Source organism: Chionomys nivalis, chromosome 2, assembly GCF_950005125.1.
Source record: "Chionomys nivalis chromosome 2, mChiNiv1.1, whole genome shotgun sequence".
NCBI lineage: Eukaryota > Metazoa > Chordata > Mammalia > Rodentia > Cricetidae > Chionomys > Chionomys nivalis.
Genome location: NC_080087.1, coordinates 74,026,518 through 74,046,035, shown reverse-complemented (window position 1 = coordinate 74,046,035; position 19,518 = coordinate 74,026,518). Strand labels below are relative to the sequence as shown.

Genomic DNA, 19,518 nt, shown 5'->3' with positions numbered 1-19,518 from the left:
AACACACCTCAACCATAAAGACAGGCACCTACTCAGAGTAAAGGGTTGGGATAAGGCTTATCAAGTAAATGGACCTAAGAAACAAGCAGGTGTGGCCATACTAATTTCTAACAAAGTTGACTTCAAACTTAAATCAATCAGAAAAGATGGAGAGGGACATTTTCTACTCATAACAGGAACAATTCATCAGGATGAAGTCTCAATCCTGAATATCTATGCCCCTATTATAAAAGCACCCACGTACGTAAAAGAAACATTGCTGAAAGTCAAGGCAGCCATCAAATCTCACACATTAATAGTAGGAGACTTTAACACTCCTCTCTCACCAATGGACAGGTCAATTAGACAGAAACCTAACAGAGAAATAAGAGAATTAATGGAGGTAATGAATCAAATGGACTTAACAGACATCTATAGAATATTCCACCCAAATAGGAAAGAATATACCTTCTTCTCTGCAGCTCATGGAACCTTCTCGAAAATTGACCACATACTCAGTAACAAAACAAACATCCACAGTTACAAAAAAATATTAGTAACCACCTGTATCTTATCAGATCGACATGGATTAAAGCTAGAATTCAGCAACAATGCTACCCCAAGAAAGCCTACAAACTCATGGAAACTGAATAGTCAACTACTGAACCATACCTGGATTAAGGAAGAAATAAAGAAAGAAATTAAAGTCTTTATTGAATTCAATGAAAATAAAGAAACAACATACTCAAACTCATGGGACTCTATGAAAGCAGTTCTGAGAGGAAAGTTCATAGCACTAAGTGCCCACTTAAAGAAAACAGAGAAAGCACACATTGGAGACTTAACAGCCCACCTGAAAGCTCTAGAAAAAAAGAAGCAGACTCACCTAGGAGGAGTAGAAGAATGGAAATAATCAAACTGAGGGCTGAAATCAACAAAATAGTAATACAGAAAACAATCCCAAGAATCAATGAAACAGAAAGCTGGTTCCTGGAGAAAATCAACAAGATTGATAAACCCCTATCCAAACTAATCAAACGGCAGAGAGAGAATTTGCAAATTAATAAGATCAGAAATGAAAAGGGGGGCATAACCACAGACACAGAGGAAATTCAGAGAATCAGTAGATCTTACTACAAAAGCCTGTATGCCACAAAACTGGAAAATGTAAAAGAAATGGACACTTTTTTAGATAAATACCATATACCAAAGTTAAACCAGGACCAGGTGAACAACCTAAATAGACCTGTTAGTGGCGAAGAATTAGAAGCTGTTATCCAAAACCTCCCTTCTAAAAAAAGTCCAGGACCAGATGGTTTCAATGTGGAATTCTACCAGAACTTCCAAGAAGACCTAATACCTATACTCCTTAATGTATTTCACAATATAGAAACAGAAGAGTCATTGCCAAATTCCCTTTATGAAGCTACAGTAACTCTGATATCAAAACCACCCACTCAACCAAGAAAGAGAATTATAGGCCAATTTCACTCATGAACATCGATGCGAAAGTCCTCAACAAAATACTGGCAAACCGAATCTAAGAACACATTAGAAAAATTATCCATTATGATCAAGTAGGCTTCATCCCAGAGATGCAGGGCTGGTTTAACATACGCAAATCTATCAATGTAATCCATCATATAAATAAACTGAAAGAAAAAAACCATATGATCATTTCATTAGATGCTGAAAAAGCATTTGACAAAGTTCAACATCCCTTTATGATAAAAGTCTTGGAGAGATTAGGGTTAGAAGGGTCATACCTAAATATAATTAAAGCTATTTACAGCAAGGTGACAGCTATCATCAAATTAAACAGAGAGGAACTTAAAGCCATCCCACCAAATCAGGAACACTACAAGGATGTCCACTCTCTCCATACCTCTTCAATATAGTTCTCGAAGTTTTAGCAATAGCAATAAGACAACATAAGTGGATAAAGGGGATTCGAATTGGAAAGGGAGAAGTTAAACTTGCATTATTTGCAGATGATATGATAGTGTACATAAGCGACCCCAAAAACTCCACCAAATAACTCCTACAGGTGATAAACACCTTTAGTAATGTGGCAGGATACAAGATCAACTCCAAAAAATCAGTCGCCCTCTTATATACAAAGGATATGGAAGCAGAGAGGGAAATAAGAGAATCATCACCTTTCACGATAGCCACAAACAGCATAAAATATCTTGGGATAACTCTAACCAAGGAAGTGAAAGATCTATTTGACAAGAACTTTAAGGCATTGAAGAAAGAAATTGAAGAGGATAGCAGAAAATGGAAGGATCTCCTCTGCTCTTGTATTGGGAGGATCAACATAGTAAAAATGGCAATTCTACCAAGGGCAATTTATAGATTCAATGCAATCCCCATCAAGGTCCCATCAAAATTCTTCACAGATCTTGAGAGGATAATAAATCAACTTTATATGGAGAAACAAAAAACCCAGATTAGCCAAAACAATCTTATACAATAAAGGAACTTCTGGAGGCATTACCATCCTTGACTTCAAACTCTATTACAGAGCTACAGTAATGAAAACAGCGTGGTACTGGCATAAAAACAGAGAAGTCGACCAATGGAATCGTATAGAAGACCCGGATTTTGATGGAGGAAGGTCATTTGTCAATAAACAAACTGCCTTGGCCCATTTGATTGGCCAGCCTTTAGATGGGTGGAGTAGATAGAATAGAATGCTGGGAGGAAGAGGATGTGAGTTCAGATGCAGGGCAGCTCCTCTGAGAGACAGACGCCATGCTCTCCTCTCCAGAGCAGACACGATGATGCTCCGACCCAGGATGGACGTAGGCTAGAATCTTCCCGGTAAGCACACCTTGGGGCACTACACACATGAATAGAAATTGGCCAAGAACTGTTTAAAAGAATACAGTTTGTGTGTCATTATTTTGGGGCATAAGCTAGCCAGGCAACCATGAGCTGGGGCAGCAGGAACGCAGCCCGCAGCTCCACACTACAGATGGCGCCCAGACATGGGGCACTGAATCTACAGAAAGCCTGAGAAAGCTTGGGAAAGAATAGAGTAAAGAATGTTTTTTTGGTAGCAGCAATTTCTTGGTTCTGTTCTGCTTGCTAGAGGCAAGCAAGCGCTCTCGTCTAAGAGAGGCTTCCTGACTCAGCTTTAGCTGCAAAAACTTGTAGCTCTCTTAAGAGGTCCTGCCATAAAACACTTAAATGGTATTGATAAAAGCTGAACACATGGTTTTTGGTTTTCAGCCGTAGCAGGAAAATATGCACTGTTTAAAAATGCCATCTTTCTGGGTCGTCCTTCCAGGGCAAACTCTGACTGTTTGAGGCAGGAGGTCAGCTACAGAGAGAGCATTTGAGTGTTGTAGCTTGTTTGCTGGCAAGGACCTTGAAACACCACAGAGTTGTGGTGATAAACATGGCTACAGCGGGTACCTCCTCCATGAGGCTGGAAAGCTAAGGAATGGGCTGGATCTAGCTGGCAAAGCCACGGCTTTAATCCTAGCCATATTGCTCAGTAATTTAAAGGCTCGTGTGGTCAGAAAAAGAGAGAGATACAGTAAAGAGAGATTCAAAGACAAAGAAAACCTTTAAATGATTTACAGTGTACTTAAAAATATATGCAGGCTAAATGTTAAAGTTGTTAAAAAAATAAGGAAGAAAGAGAGAAGTTGGGTGTGGTAGTACACACCTTTAATTCCAACACTTGGAGGCAGAGGGAGATTGACCTCTGAGACTTCAAGGTGTGGTAGCACATGCCTTTAATCCTGATGCCTGGGAGGCAGAGACAGAAGGATCTCTGAGAGTTCAAGGACAGCCTGGTATAAAGAGTTATTCCAGGACGAAGATATACAGAAAATATAAGATAAAAGTAAAAGTAAACGAAATAGAGGTTAAAATAAAGCCGCACGAAGATGGAAAATACAATGAGAATCTTGATACTATATGCTATTATGCTCTGTTTGAATTGCTTGAATGCTGAGGAAGGAGCAACAGCTGTTAAAATATATTTGTTTATAAATGCTGCTGAACTAATCCAAGATAGATATTTTCAAAATACCTTGACTTCAGAATTTAGATCTAAGGATATGATACTTTGGAAAAGAGATTCTTCTTTTGTTTTCACAGAGAATGAGACTCTATGGATTGCTTCTTCGATCCCAATATGGTATGATAGACCACGCCCTCCTGAAAGGTTGCTGTGAACACCCTTAAAAAATTGCTTCGCTCAACTGCCAACTGAGATGAACCTAGCAGACAGGTTATCCCATAAAAGACCCGAATAACAGCTCCCCCATTCAGCAGGAAGCAGTTTGGAGAGAAAAAACTGCGCCCATGTTCCCATATATTGTTTATAAATGTTCTTTTACATTTAAAGGGGGAGATGATATAGATGTGAATAATTTGCATTGATATGAATCTTGGTTTACTGATATTAATTTAAGGTCAATTTTATTATATGTATATGTATTTCTGATATTGATTAAGGTATTGTGATTGTGTAGTTCACTTAAAAATGTAATGTATATAGGTTGTTAATAGATAATTATCAATAATAGTCAAGTTTGTAGTCATGTTAGTTAGATTTTCTAGATGTGCATGCATATATTTCAGATAGGCATTCATCATATCTTTCAAAGGCTAGAGAATATGGTATTTTAAATGTTTTAATAACTTAGGGTTTTTCGTGACAATGAGACACTCTGCTCTTGGCAGCACCAATCTACTTCAAGAAGAAGATGGGCATCGAAGAGGCACCTTATGGAGTTTGATAGCCATTTGGGCAAGAAACTGCTCTTGCCTGGACTATTGCATAAACTGGACACAAAGAACCCGCAGAGAGAGGACTGCTGAACTTGCCTAAAGGTGAGATGATCTTTCGAGGCTCCTGATTTATGAAAGAGTCTGTGAGACATTCTGTAGGGCACAGCAGATAGTGACTGAACTGCCTTTGAAATTTCCTGCTTCATGGAAAAGTCTGCTGGATGCTATGGGCCTGAAAGCTGAAGAATGATGCCCCAACAGTACAGAGGAACTTTGGGTGACTGTCCAGGCAGCGAGATGTCTCTGTCATCTCTAGAGTTTAGAAGTTGCTTACTTTTTGTTTGCTTATGTAATATTGTATTCTTCTGGAGTCTTTGATGGAATTGAAGAATAAATAGATAGTTATAGTTTTGCATTGTTATGATAAAAGATAAAATAGATATAAATATTGTAACTGTAATTCTTGCTTGATAACTATTTTGTTATATGTAATTTTGCTATGTTAAAGTTAAAGCCTTCCTTTTTTTTTGTTTAAACAGAAAAAGGGGAAATGATGGAGGAAGGTCATTTGTCAATAAACAAACTGCCTTGGCCCATTTGATAGGCCAGCCTTTAGGTGGGTGGAGTAGACAGAATAGAATGCTGGGAGGAATAGGAAGTGAGCTCAGATGCAGGGCAGCTCCTCTGAGAGACAGACGCCATGCTCTCCTCTCCAGAGCAGACACGATGATGCTCCGACCCATGGACGTAGGCTAGAATCTTCCCGGTAAGCACACCTTGGGGTGCTACACACATGAATAGAAATGGGCCAAGCAGTGTTTAAAAGAATACAGTTTGTGTGTCGTTATTTTTGAGCATAAGCTAGCTAAGCGACCATGAGCTGGGGCAGCAGGAACACAGCCCACAGCTCCTACTACAGGATTTTAACCCACAAACCTATGAACACCTCATTTTCGATAAAGGAGCTTAAAGTATACAATGGAAGAAAGAAAGCATCTTCAACAAATGGTGCTGGCACAACTGGATGTCAACCTGTAGAAGAATGAAATAGACCCATATCTATCACCATGCACAAAACTCAAGTCCAAATGGATCAAAGACCTCAATATCAATCTGAACACACTGAACCTGATAGAAGAGAAAATGGGAAGTACCCTACAACATATGGGCACAGGAGATCGCTTCCTATGTATAATTCCAGCAGCACAGACATTAAGGACAACATTGAATAAATGGGACCTCCTGAAACTGAGAACTTTCTGTAAAGCAAAGGACACTGTCACTAAGACAAAAGGCAGCCTACTGACTGGGAGAAGATCTTCACCAACCCCGCAACAGACAAAGGTCTGATCTCCAAAATATATAAAGAACTCAAGAAACTAGACTTTAAAAGGATAATTAACCCAATTAAAAAATGGGGCACTGAACTGAACAGAGAATTCTCAACAGAAGAAGTTAAAATGGCCAAAAGATACTTAAGGTCATGCTCAACCTCCTTAGCGATCAGAGAAATGCAAATCAAAACAACTTTGAGATATCATCTTACACCTGTCAGAATGGCTAAAATCAAAAACACCAAGGATAGTCTTTGCTGGAGAGGTTGTGGAGAAAGGGGTACCCTCATCCATTGCTGGTGGGACTGCAAACTTGTGCAACCACTTTGGAAATCAGTGTGGCGGTTTCTCAGAAAAATTGGGATCAACCTACCCCTGGACCCAGCAATAGCACTCTTGGGAATATACCCAAGAGATGCCCCATCATATGACAAAAGCATTTGTTCAGCTATGTTCATAGCAGCATTATTTGTAATAGCCAGAACCTGGAAGCAACCTAGATGTCCTTCAGTGTAAGAATGGATGAAGAAAGTCTGGAATATACACACATTAGAATACTACTCTGCGGTAAAAAACAATGACTTCTCAAATTTTGCATGCAAATGGATGGAAATAGAAAATACTATCCTGAGTGAGGTAACCCAGACCCAAAAGGAAGATCATGGGATGTACTCACTCATAAATGGTTTCTAGCCATGAATAGGGGCCACCGAGTCTATAATTTGTGATCTTAAAGAAGCTAAACAAGAGGGTAAACCCCAAGTCCAAGTCTCTTGCCAACACTTGGAGTGGCTACCAGATTCCCAGGGCAATGTCCCCAGTTAGTTCCTTGGGCACCTGAGGATAGGGAACCTGAAATGAACCAATCCTATAGCCATACTGATGAATATCTTGCATATCACCATAGAACCTTCATCTAGCGATGGATGGAGATAGAGACAGAGACCCACACTGGAGCACCAGACTGAGTTCCCAAGGTCCTAATGAGGAGCAGAAGGAGGGAGAACATGAACAACGAAGTCAGGACCACGAAGGGTGCACCCACCCACTGAGACAGTGGGGCTGATCTATTGGGAGCTCACCAAGGCCAGCTGGACTGTGACTGAAAAAGCATGGGATAAAAGGGACTCTCTGAACATGGCAGAAAATGAGAGCTGACGAGAGGCCAAGGACAATGGCACGGGGTTTTGATCCTACTTCATGTTCTGGCTTTGTGGGAGCCTAGACAGTTTGGATGTTCACCTTCTTAGACCTGGATGGACGGGGAAGGACCTTGGACTTTCCACAGGGCAGGGAACCCTGACTGCTCTTGGGACTGGAGAGGGAGGAGAAGGGTAGTGAGGGGAGGGGAAGAAGGGCAGGAGGAGGGGGAGGGAAATGGGAGGCGGGGAGGAAGCGGAAAAATTTTTTTTCAATTAAAAAAAAGAAAAAAATTATTTTACCCATTAAACAGCAGGAAGAAGTTTAGACAGAACTATGCCCATATTCCCAACATTGTCTATAAATGTGTTTTTATATTTAAAAGGGGATATGCTATAGAGATTTGCATTGGTCTTTGTTTGTTGATACAAATTTAAAGTCAATTTAGTTATATGCTGTCTATGTATTTCAGAATTGATTAAGGTATTTTATTTACCCAGGTCATTTGAAATTGCAATGTATAATTAAGAAATATAGGCTAATAGATAATCATCTTATAACAGTTAGGTTCATAGTCATGTTAGTTAGATTTTCTAGATGTACAGAGATGTATTTCAGATAGATATGTATTCTTCAAATCTTTCAAAGATAACAGAATATGTCATTTAAATGTTTTAAGAATGTAGGACATTAAGAATGTAAGAGTCAGCCAATAAGAAGCTAGAGCTAATGAGCCAAGCAGTGTTTAATTAATATGGTGTTTTTGTGATTATTTCAGTTCTGGGGATCATGGACAAACAAGTGGCCTCTCTCCTACAATCGACTTATAAAGAATATGTTAAACAGACAGAAAAGGGTCGAAAATACCCACAGAAATACATTCCCTAATGCTTTATTAACCTTGAGTTTTCTTAACACTAATGAGAAATTAATAACAGCAGTAAAGAGACATTGATTAACAGAAACAACTTCTGATTAAGTCAGCTGGTATATTTCAAGGATGTACTGACCTCACAATGGAAACCGGGAGAGGTGATACATTGGAGAAATGGTTTTGCACTTGTTTCCACAGGAGAGGAGAAGCTATGGATACCATAAAAATTGATAAAGCTTTGATTTGAAGAAGAGAAACCTCTTGAGAAAGAGAAATGACAGCTCATTCACAGAAGTGACAATCATAAGAAAACCTCATAAGTGTTGGGGCAGAGTTCTGTTCTTGTCTTTACAGGAAAATACTCATCTTCATAGAATCAAGAGACCTTGGACATCTAGATGCCTAAAGATGAAAAGATAGCTATGCAGAAATGAAGGCGAAGGTATAAATCACAAACAATCTCACACTAGTTTGGAATTATGATTAATAGAATGGTTATTTATTTAAAGGGGGAAAAACTTACAGATCATCATCCCAGACAACAGCCCTCTGCACAATCTGGAAGGGAGTCTAGTTGCTGGGAGTGGAGCAGGAAGTAAGAGAGAGTGATGAGGGAAGTGGCCGCTTTTTTAACGGGAGAGAGACCACGCCCCAATGGGCTGGTATCTCAGCGGCTATTGGCTGGAGGAGCGGAAGGACCTCCTGCGACACCTCCCCCTTTTGTTTAAGTAAAAGAGTTCTAAACCTACTACAAAATTATATACAATAAGTACAAATATCCTATTTTTTTTTTTCGAGACAGGGTTTCTCTGTGGTTTTGGAGCCGGTCCTGGAACTAGCTCTTGTAGACCAAGCTGGTCTCAAACTCACAGAGATCTGCCTGCCTCTGCCTCCTGAGTGCTGGGATTAAAGGTGTGCGCCACCACCGCCCGGCATAAATATCCTATTCTAACTAGCTCAGGTCTTGTATAATAAATACGTTGGCCAAGTCATGAGAGGAAAGTAACTACATTTATATAGTCTTCAACCCCATCGAAGATCTGAGAAGGAAAATAATGTTACCTGAGTAATTAGGAAGTGCAATCAAACAACTTCCAAAACATGCAACAAATCACAGAGACAACTAGCTACCTGAGCGATCACCCAAGGTCACGTTTGCAGTGTTGAAGCAACCAACTTTGGCTAAGGCCTAACATAACTGACATACCATTTTCAAAGGCAAGAAACTTATCAAAACTATCTTACCCTGTCTTGGCAGGATATGATAGTCCTGTTTTTTCCATTCATGGGATATCCTGTATCTCTGTCAGTGGTTGAAGTATGGGCATTTCTTCGCCCAAAGGCCAGTTCAGCCAAGAAGAAAGGCTCCAGGTGGAGTGTCTTTGGTGCTCAACATTCAGGAATAGAGCGATGTTGCCAGGAGCAATTGTGTCTCACTACCACAAAACTCTGAGTTAGATTAAAGGCCATTTTCTACAGCTCTTTGAAGAGGTTGAAGATTATCTATCTATACTGAGTATAATCTGTATGTATCTACAGAACCTGATTAGTCTAATTATAAATGACAAACTTAGAATACTATTGATCTATATAATTCTCAATACCTATCTAACTTAAAGACTAAGACAATAAACGACTGTGAAACAAATGAGGACAATGACCTCCAAATATAAACAATGTAAAAATATACATTGCAGCATGGTAAATATATATCAATACACAAACAATATATAAGTATCTTAATCAGAGGTTGAAATGTACAGTGCAATATGGTAAATATATACTATATATATATCAATACAATATATGTCAATACATAAAAAATCTTTTAAACAGAGGTAGAAACATGCATGCATACAATAGTCAATATAATTTCAATTTTTATCAATATATAAGAATCAATACCAATATATTTGTCTCAAAATAATAACTCACAAGTACCAACAAATACCAGTCTATCATCCCATCATCCCATTATCCCTCTTTTTTTTCAAATGATCCCTGAGCTTATAAAATTCCTCCCCCAACCCTCAACCGTATACTAATTATAATCAACCCCTAAATGATGTCCCTAAACCCAAGGGTAAGACAGTTCTGAAAATTTTCCTGCCTCTGAAAATGGTCCATCAGTTACTCTAGGTCTTAGACAAAGTTGTTTGTTTCCACATTGCAAATGAGACTTTGAATGATTGCCTGGGCAGCCAGTTGTTTCTGTCATCTACTGTACATTTTGGAAGCTGTTTGATTGTACTTCTGCCTACTCAAGTAATATTATCTCCCTTCTCCAGTCTTCAATGTGGTTGAAGACTAGATAGTCATCATTACCATCCTCTTATGATCAAGTAAAGCCATTTTGACTACAATCTTAGACTCCTTAGGATAGAATTTTATTAAAAATTAGGATAGATTCCTTGCTTAATATTGTTTATGCTGGTTGTAATTCCAACTTTATACTTGATATCTGTTCCTAGTGTACATAGTTTTGTATTAGGTTTGGAACTCTCTTATTTAAACAAAAGGGGGAGGTGCTATGGGAGCTCCTTCAGTCAATAGTTTTTAAGACACCAGCTCACTTGGGCATGGTCTCTTATAGTATAAATGCAGCTCTAAAGAGTGCACTGGCTCTGTCTCTGTTTGGACTCTCATTTTTGGCTTCTATCTTCAGTTCCTGTTTCCCATTCATGCAGAGGACTATGATCTGTACCATTTATTATACATATAACTATATTATATATAGTATATATATACATATAAGTTTATTATACATATAACTGAACTAGTGTGGGATTATTTTGTAACTTCCATCATCAAGAGGGAGTATTTATAACTAAATGAACATAAAATACACAAAATTATTTTTTCTTTATGGTCTTTTGAAACAATGTCTCTTGTAGCCAACATTGAAGTCAAACCAACCATACAAGCAAAGATGATCTAGAATCCCAGAAGTTGACTCTATGTTTCAGAGTTGGGTTTGTAGTCAAGGGACACACAGCTGAGGTATTTTTTAATTTTTAAAATAAGAGATATTTGAGACACACCCAAAGTACTTAAACATATTTATACCATTAGTTGGGCATTTTAATGAGATGAAACCTTCAATGATCAGGTAAATGCATAGTCTATCAGTCTATTTAAATATATGGCATTACTTACTGGTGAAACATTTTAAATATTCTCTACTAAGACTTTTGAAATCTGTAGTGTAATCTAGTTCATCCTGAAAAACCCTCTGTACGGCAGAGCACAGGACACCATCTTTCCTGATTGGCTGGACCCTGTAGATGCCCAGTCAGATTTGTGTAGCACTCAGTACTGTTCCTGTGACTCCAGCACTTGTATTCTCCGAGAACTCACTGATAGTTTTCTCCTTTGTCTCTCTTCTTGCAGTCAAGTGTAGATGACGTACATTTTGGCAGAACAGTAGAATAACACTACTATCTCCACTAACCACTGACCACTGCATTATCAGATGTATCAAATGTGTTCCCCAGACAGAATTAAAAACCTGTAGTGCAAGTGTGAGCTACTCCTCCCTTCCTCAGGGTAAAGTAGGGTAAAGAAGACATGGAAAACGGACTAGGAGGCTGGAGAGGAAATGTCAGGTGCAGGTCAATAAAGGACATAAGCAATAATCTAACTTTTAGTGAGTGTTCATGAGCCTAACACTGACATGACAACACTGAGGAATGTGGGGTGCTCCATGGAGTGGGTTTGTGAGAGGGTTTGAGATAAGAATGTGGTTACCTGTTTCAGGTCTTCATAGCTCAAAAGCAGGAAGTTGTCCCTTTCTCTCATGGACAGCCAGGCACGGGTGTGCTCAAACCATGATCCAAATACAACTGTGTGAAGGGAGGAAGAAAGTGTTGATTACAAAGAATAAAAGTGAGCACTGCCTGATATTCTTCACTTTTGTGCAAATGGTAGATACCTTTATTAAGAAAAATCAAACTGACATTTACAATATTCAATGTAACAAATGACACATACACAGATAGTGAGCAGATAAAATCAAAAACACTAGTAAACTCATCACCCCACAGCCTTACCACTGATGCCATCGGGAGACATCCTCCTGTTGGGTATCAATGACTGAGGCATGTGTTGGGGAAAAGCAATCACACAAATACAGTGAGCCAGAGGTTTCTGGACATGGACAGGTTTGGACTATTTTAATTCCATCATGTCTGAAGAACTATCTTAAGTAATTATGTGGGAGATCACCTACTGGCCTCCACGTCTAAGTTACCCCAACTGCTCAATAGTCACTCTTCAACACCCAAGCCTCTAAAACACAGGCAAGTAGAGACCTTTCAAGCATAGACATCCACCTTCACCTCCAAACTTCATTTACATTCCTACAACTATTGTGATGTGTTCACAATAGTTCCTGGTCTAGTGCACTCTTTTCTTGTATTAGCCTCCATTTCACACTTGCACTGTTACCCATTATCTGAAGAAATACCTGAATCAAATCAGGAAAGAAGGTAAGAGTTAAGTCAGGGTAAGAGCAGTAGAATATATGAATTCAAGGATTTTAAGATTTAATTGAAAACTGAGGGTAAATAATCTACGGAGAAGTTGTAGTGAATTCTACCAGAAATGTCAGAATTAAGTCACTTAAAGAGATTGAAAGCTGGTCTCAGGTGATGGCTCAGTGGAATGTATTTGCCTTGTAATTGCGAGCACCTATGTTTGAATTCTCAGGAACCATTGAACAAAGTAGATATTAAGGCTCAGTACCTAATGTTGTTGCTTGTCTTCCACATTGAAGCTTTGGCACAAGAACAGACATAGTCACACATTTGTTTCCATACAATCATGGACACACACACACCTATGCCCATCAGAAAAGGCTAAAAGCCATGGCAGAAGTGGTGGCACACATTTGAAATACTATAACTCAGGAGTTGGAGTCAAGAGAAGACTAGAGCTTCAATGTCATTTTTCATTACATTGTGAATTAGTGGCCAACTTGAGATACACCTGATAATGTTGGAAAATAAGCAAAATACCAATAGCATGTTAGTGAGAGCATCAAAAATAAGCCAGTGACATATACGTTGCTGATAATTAAAAATGGTTCTGTTTTAGAGGTCATTATCAAAGATAATGTGTTTATTTGGAGGCTGAGATTACAAAGTATATGTCAATAAGTCTGTCTCTGTCTGTTATGTAGAAAAAGATTACTTGAACTATTGATTCACTGTATTCCTCCCATAAATGTCATGTGTGAAGGCTTTTACCATATTACTCAGCCTGGATATATTATTTTCTAACACTTTAATAGATATGTATCAAGTTATGAGACCTAGTGGCTGTATCCAACAACAATGATTCACAAGGTCTGAGTGTTAGTGGGAGAAACAATGGTAAAAAAAGCAAGCAAGTAAGTACCTGCCTCCTGGTCAAGTGTTCTAGTGGAACAACAAAGGTTCAATGACAGAGTTGGCAAGAATGGTAACCTAAATTATGCTGGAAAGAATGATTCCCATCACTACAGCAACAGGTTGAGTGAAACACTATGAAGGTATGCATCAAGGTTGCATGATAGTGTTAATATAGTATCAATGAATAGAGTGAGGGCATATATCATCAGGTTGAGGTAGAGAGAGATTGGAGAAAAAGAGAGATAGTGGAAAAGATCTCTCTCTCTCTCTCTTCATATGTATGGAGAGAGAGAGAGAATGTTATACATCCACATTCAGAGTACATGAAAGGCTCTAGAAACTTGTAGTTAATGAAATAATTTTTAAAAGATTTATTTTATTTTTATTTTTACATATGTTTGTGCATTTTCACATGCATATGAGTATGTGTGTGTGTGTGTGTGTGTGTGTGTGTGCGCGCACACGTGTGCGCCCACAGATATTAACCAGTTCTCCTCAAGCTAGGGATATGAATAATTGGGAGCTACTTGATGTGGGTTCTGGAAACAAACTCTCCTCCTCTAAAAATCCACAAGTTCTTTTAATCATTGAAGCATCTCTACAGCCCCTAATTACATAATTATGAAGAGTAATTTATTAAAACAATTTTATTGCGCCAAGAAAAGTAAAAATTATTACAAATGGTCTACACAACAAATAAATTTGAAATGAAGAAAATACAGATACAAAATTAAATGGTGGCACTATGAGAACAACAGGTAAAAAAGTACTTACCATATACTCCTCATGATTAAACTGTCTCTGTAACCCATATAGATTATGAGTAGACAATTGACTCCACAAAGTTGTTATTAGGTTCTCACAAAAGTTCTGTGAGATGTGTGTACACACATAGACACTCTAGCACACACACGCACGACCCACCCACACACACACTCACACACACACACACCAGATCATAATAAAAAAGATATTTTTGAAGGAAAAAATATCACAGTGTGAAGGCAAGGTGGGGGACTTGAGACAATTCAATAAAAACAAAGTTGGCATAATAAGAAGACAGGAGTGGGAATAACAAGATATTTGTCCCTCTCTGAAAACATGAAATACAAGGTTCATAGGTATAGAAAACATTTTTATTACCATATTCCATAGATATGAAAAGAGATGTTATGTTTAGTAGCTTTTAATGTTAACACAACATATAACTATCTTGAAAGAGAATTTGAATGAGAAATATTCTAGATTACATTGATCTCTGGGCATGTCTTTGAAAGGTTGTTCTTATAGTTCCTTAATAATATAGAAAGGTGGAACACAATGTGGGCAGCATAATTCCCTACTCATCGTAGTGTAGAAAAGTAGGGAAGAGAAGGTTAGCTGCAAGCAAGAATGCAAGGCAAACATATTTTCTCTCTGCCCTTGACTGTGAAATGTAGTGCTTTAATTTCCTACCAAAACTTTCCAGTAATAAACTGTAACCTGGGAGTTGTAAGCAAAACCAAAATTTTTCTCTCTGCTATTGGATTTTCTTTTATTCTAGCCTTATGTTGGAATGCCCAAACATTGTTGGCTGTTTTACTCTTTTTTCTTTGCTCTTTTGGGGGTCTGCCACACAGCTCACAAATAAATCAGACATGGAGACTTATTCTTTCTTATAAATGCCAGCCTTAGCTTCGCTTTTTTTTTAGTCAAAACATAAAATTATCCCATCCATCTTTTGCCATTGGGCTTTTACCTTTTCTTATTTCTGCATATCTTTTCTTTCTTTTTTACCCGAAGTCAATCTCCTTTCCTTTCTCCCCCATCTTTTTTCCATGAGTTCTCTTGCTATTTATTCTCTCTGCCTACCAGCCCTGCCTATCTTTTTTTCCTGCCTCAATATTGCCTACTTAGCTCTCTATTAGAACATCAGGTGTTTTAGACAGACAAAGTTTCACAGCTTCACAGAGTTAAACATATTAGACATAAAAGAATGCAACACATCTTTGAAACATTAAAATAAATGTTCCTCAGCATAAATGAATACAACACATCTTAAAATAATATTCCATAACATCTCTATAAGTTGCTTTCTGTTGGAACAGATGCCAATTCAGATACAGGTGGAAAGTAAGACACCACAAAGAATAAAAAAGAATCTTCCCTCAGAATTGTTTAAGTAAACAAAGAAAGCACATTGAAAATTGCCAAGAGAGAAACACCAAGTCTAATGTAATAGAAGGTCTGGTCTGTTAGAACTGAGATTTCAACTGTGATTTTAAAAAGTAGGAGGGACTGGAAATTTGTATTTCAAGTTCTAAAAGTCAACCAATGGCATCTCGACTACTGTACCCATTAAAGCTTCTTGTCATAAGTGAAGGAGAAACAAAACTTTATATGCTAAATAAATGTAAAATGAATTTATGGAAAAATTTTGTACACCAAGGATGCTGTACAAAATATAATTATAGGAGCCTTTTAGACCAAAGAGAAAAATTGCTCTATCTATAAGACTACAAGGAGTATAAGTTAGCTTTAGCACTCTATTTGACACAACTTGGAATTATCTGAGAAATTCCCAGTTAAGATATTGTCCCTATCAGATTGGTATGTGGCCACATGTTTGAATTATAGTTTTGATTAATGATTGGTATGTATGACACAGCATATGTAGCTGGGACTGGGCTGTATGAGAATGATGATTTAGCATGAGACATTGAAGAAGTTATCAAGCAGATTAGTAAAATGGTTTCTGCTTTATTTCCTTCTGAAGATACTGCCCTGACTTTGCCCATAGATAGATTGAGACCTGAAAGTATAAGCCCAATAAACACTTTCCCCCCTACATTGCTTCTGGCAAGAGTGTTTTTTTTTCTTGACATTGTGTATTTATTTATTGAGAATCTATCACATGACAGATATAATAAACAAGGGAATAATTTCAAATAGAAGATGTGGTGATTCAGAGGTGTCTAATGACTTCTTTGGGATTCCCCAAAATAGAAAGTAAATACAGTAACTCTGCCAATCGTAACAACGTTCATCAAGAGACAATACTTTCACTCTCATGGAGCCACAACTAAACACGATCCATGAAGTTTAATAATCGTTGAAAAAAGATGTTGCATAACCAAAGTCAACTTCAGGAGAAAGTCATGGGAAAAGAGACAAGAGAAGAATCACATTAGACAGACCATAATAGACTATTTTAAGGGCTTTACTCCTGCTAGAGAAAGAAGCAATCATAGTTGTAATTTGAGGGTGAGAGAGACATGTTCCTAACTTTTTCAAGTTGGATTATCCCTAATGTTGGCAGGGATGAAAATTGTGAAACTTGGAAGAGTTTTTGCAATTAGTATCTTGTCCCAAGATACCATAAGAGTAGATGGTGAGTATCATTCAACTCCATATGTTTGAAGAAAATTATGAGGGATTTTTAAGGGTAAATTGTATAATGTGAGATGGGGGAAGGCTGTTGGAAAATTACAAGGATATAGATAGTAGAGACCCTGAACAGAACAGCTTAGAGTTAAAAAGAGAGCACTCAACTGGAGATGGCAAGAGTGTTTTTATCGCAGAGACCATAAAGCAAACTAGAACAACAGTTAAATAAGAAATAAAAGGAAAACAGCTTGAGAACCTTGGCAAAATCTTCAAAATGACAGGAATCAGTAGACATCTTCCATTAGTTACTGAATAGTAGTGTCAATTTCTAATAAAGTACCACAGACAAAGACATGGAAATAAAATTAGAAAGTATATATTTGTTATACTTTATCATAAAAACACATGGTACCTTACAATGAAATGATGAATAAAGTTGTTCCAGGCAAATGGAGCTAGAAAACAAGTGAGTGTTGCTAATCTAATCTGACAAAATAGACTTGAAACAAAATCTAGTGAGAAATAATAATTAGCACTTTCTATTGATTAAAGGAAGACTGCAAGGAGAGAACTATACAACTTCAAACACAGATGCACCCAGAAAACACTACTACATGAAAGGCCACAGGCTACAATCATTTGACATAGTAGTTTTACTTTTAACTATTAACCCATCATCCTAATAGAAAGTATATAACATTAAATGACATCACAAGTAAAAATGGCCATAAACAACATCTACAGAATATTGTATCCAAACACTGTAGAATACACATTGTTGTCAGCAGCTCATAGAACATTCTCTAAAATAGATCATATGTTAGGAAACAGAAAGTATCTTAACAAATATGGAGAAACTGAAATGATTCTTTATATTCTACCTGACAAGAATAAAATGACTGTACATAAACAACATGGGAAACTCTAGAAGGTAAATGAACCCATGAACATTAAGTAACTCACAACATATTTGTGAATGTATCTTTGAAAAAATCAAGAGTAAAAGATTCTTACAATAAAATGAAAATTAAAATCCAACACACTTTAATCTGTGTGATGCTATGTAAACAGACCTAAGAGAAATGTTTAAAGGTCAAAGTACCTACATTAAGAAATAAGTTAGACATCTAAAATACTAGTTAATGATTCATTCATATTAGGGCTCTCTGGAAAAAGAAGAAGTCAAATGTCAAAATCAGTAGCTATAAAGTAAGCACAGACATTAATGAAATACATAATTTGAAAACAGTCCAACAGCAAAACAAACCAGAGAGTCAATGAAACAGGTGTGATTCCTTCAAAATGTAAACAATATTGACAAACCTTAAGTAAACTAACCAAAGGGAAGAACAGTTACCAGAACTAATACAATAAGACATGAAAATGGAGCATTATGATAATCACCAGTGAAATTCAGAAAATTGTTAGAGTTTACCTTAAGAAATTCCACCAAACTGGAAAATCTAAAATATATGGATAAATTTCTAAATAGATAAAAATACTAAAATTAAATTAAGATGACATTTAAAAAATAAATAGGTATATGGTGGGGAGAAGCTCAGCAGTTAAAACATTCACTGTTCTACAGGACCAGGATTCAGTTTTCAGTATCTACATGATAGTTGTCAGTGTACTCTTTCAGCCTCTGTGGGCATCAGACACATATGCAGGAAAGACAAATGCATGCAAGTAAAACACTTCTACAAGGAAAATAAAATGAACCTTAAAATTAATCAGGTCTGACCCTGAACCTTGCCTGCCACCTCTGGATTAGGAGAAGGCACAGCAAAGACCAGGACTGAACAACTCAGCTACCAGTGAGGTCCAGATCCAGGGCCTTGAGTGGTTTTCCTCAACATATACACTATCAGTAAGCTTCTGGAGAAGGTGGAAAGGACAAGACCTGTGGAACCATAGCCACTGGATAATTATGAGTCTGAACAATAATAGAATATCCAAGATATCCAATAATATCCTCATCCAAGTCAAGATGAGGGTGCAGTATTGATGGTGTAGCAGAAGCCCAAGACCCTGAATGGGAACACAGCTCATTGAAATGAATATTTATAAGTAAAGCTGTTTGGGCAAAAGGGTATACTTTATGACATATTCTATGTTATGGAAAGGTGAGAATGGTGGAGTAGCAAAGTAGTACAAGTATTCTGGAACTGGACATGGTAGTTGTGATGGGTATAAGGGAGGACTGGATTTGATAGAGGAGCAGGCCATTTGCCCAGAGGGATGGGTGAAATAGTTTGATTTTTTTGTTTGCTTTTCCTTTGTTTTTAAAATAAGTCTACTTATCTTTCTTTTACATTCCAGCCTTAGTTTTTCCTCACTCATTTCCTCCCAGTCCCTCATCTGTATATCTCCTCTATTAACATCCTCAAGCATTCCTCTTCCTTTTCTGTTTAGGAAATGGAGGGTCTCCCATGAATATCAACAAAACATTGCATATCAAGTTGTAGTAGACTATGCATCTCCCCATGTATTAAAGGTGGACAAGGTGACCCAGTACTAGGAGTAGGGTCCCAAGAATCAGTAAAAGAATCAGAGACATTCCATAAGAAGTTAGCAGTTCCATAAGAGATCCAGTTTACACTACTGTAACATATATGAAGAGGCCTCTAGGCACCCTGATTTTCAGTTCACTGTCTGTGAGCCTCAATGAGACCAGGTTGAT

General features: G+C 37.6%; 1 protein-coding gene across 1 annotated transcript in view; it reads right to left on the bottom strand.

The window, feature by feature from the left end:
* LOC130869406 (sulfotransferase 2A1-like) overlaps nucleotides 1-19,518 on the bottom strand; it is a 42,118-nt gene that overhangs the window by 13,917 nt on the left and 8,683 nt on the right. Inside the window, exon 4 of the mRNA XM_057761514.1 lies at nucleotides 11,827-11,921. Coding sequence (XP_057617497.1) covers nucleotides 11,827-11,921 — 95 coding nt within the window. The remainder of the gene's footprint in view (nucleotides 1-11,826; nucleotides 11,922-19,518) is intronic.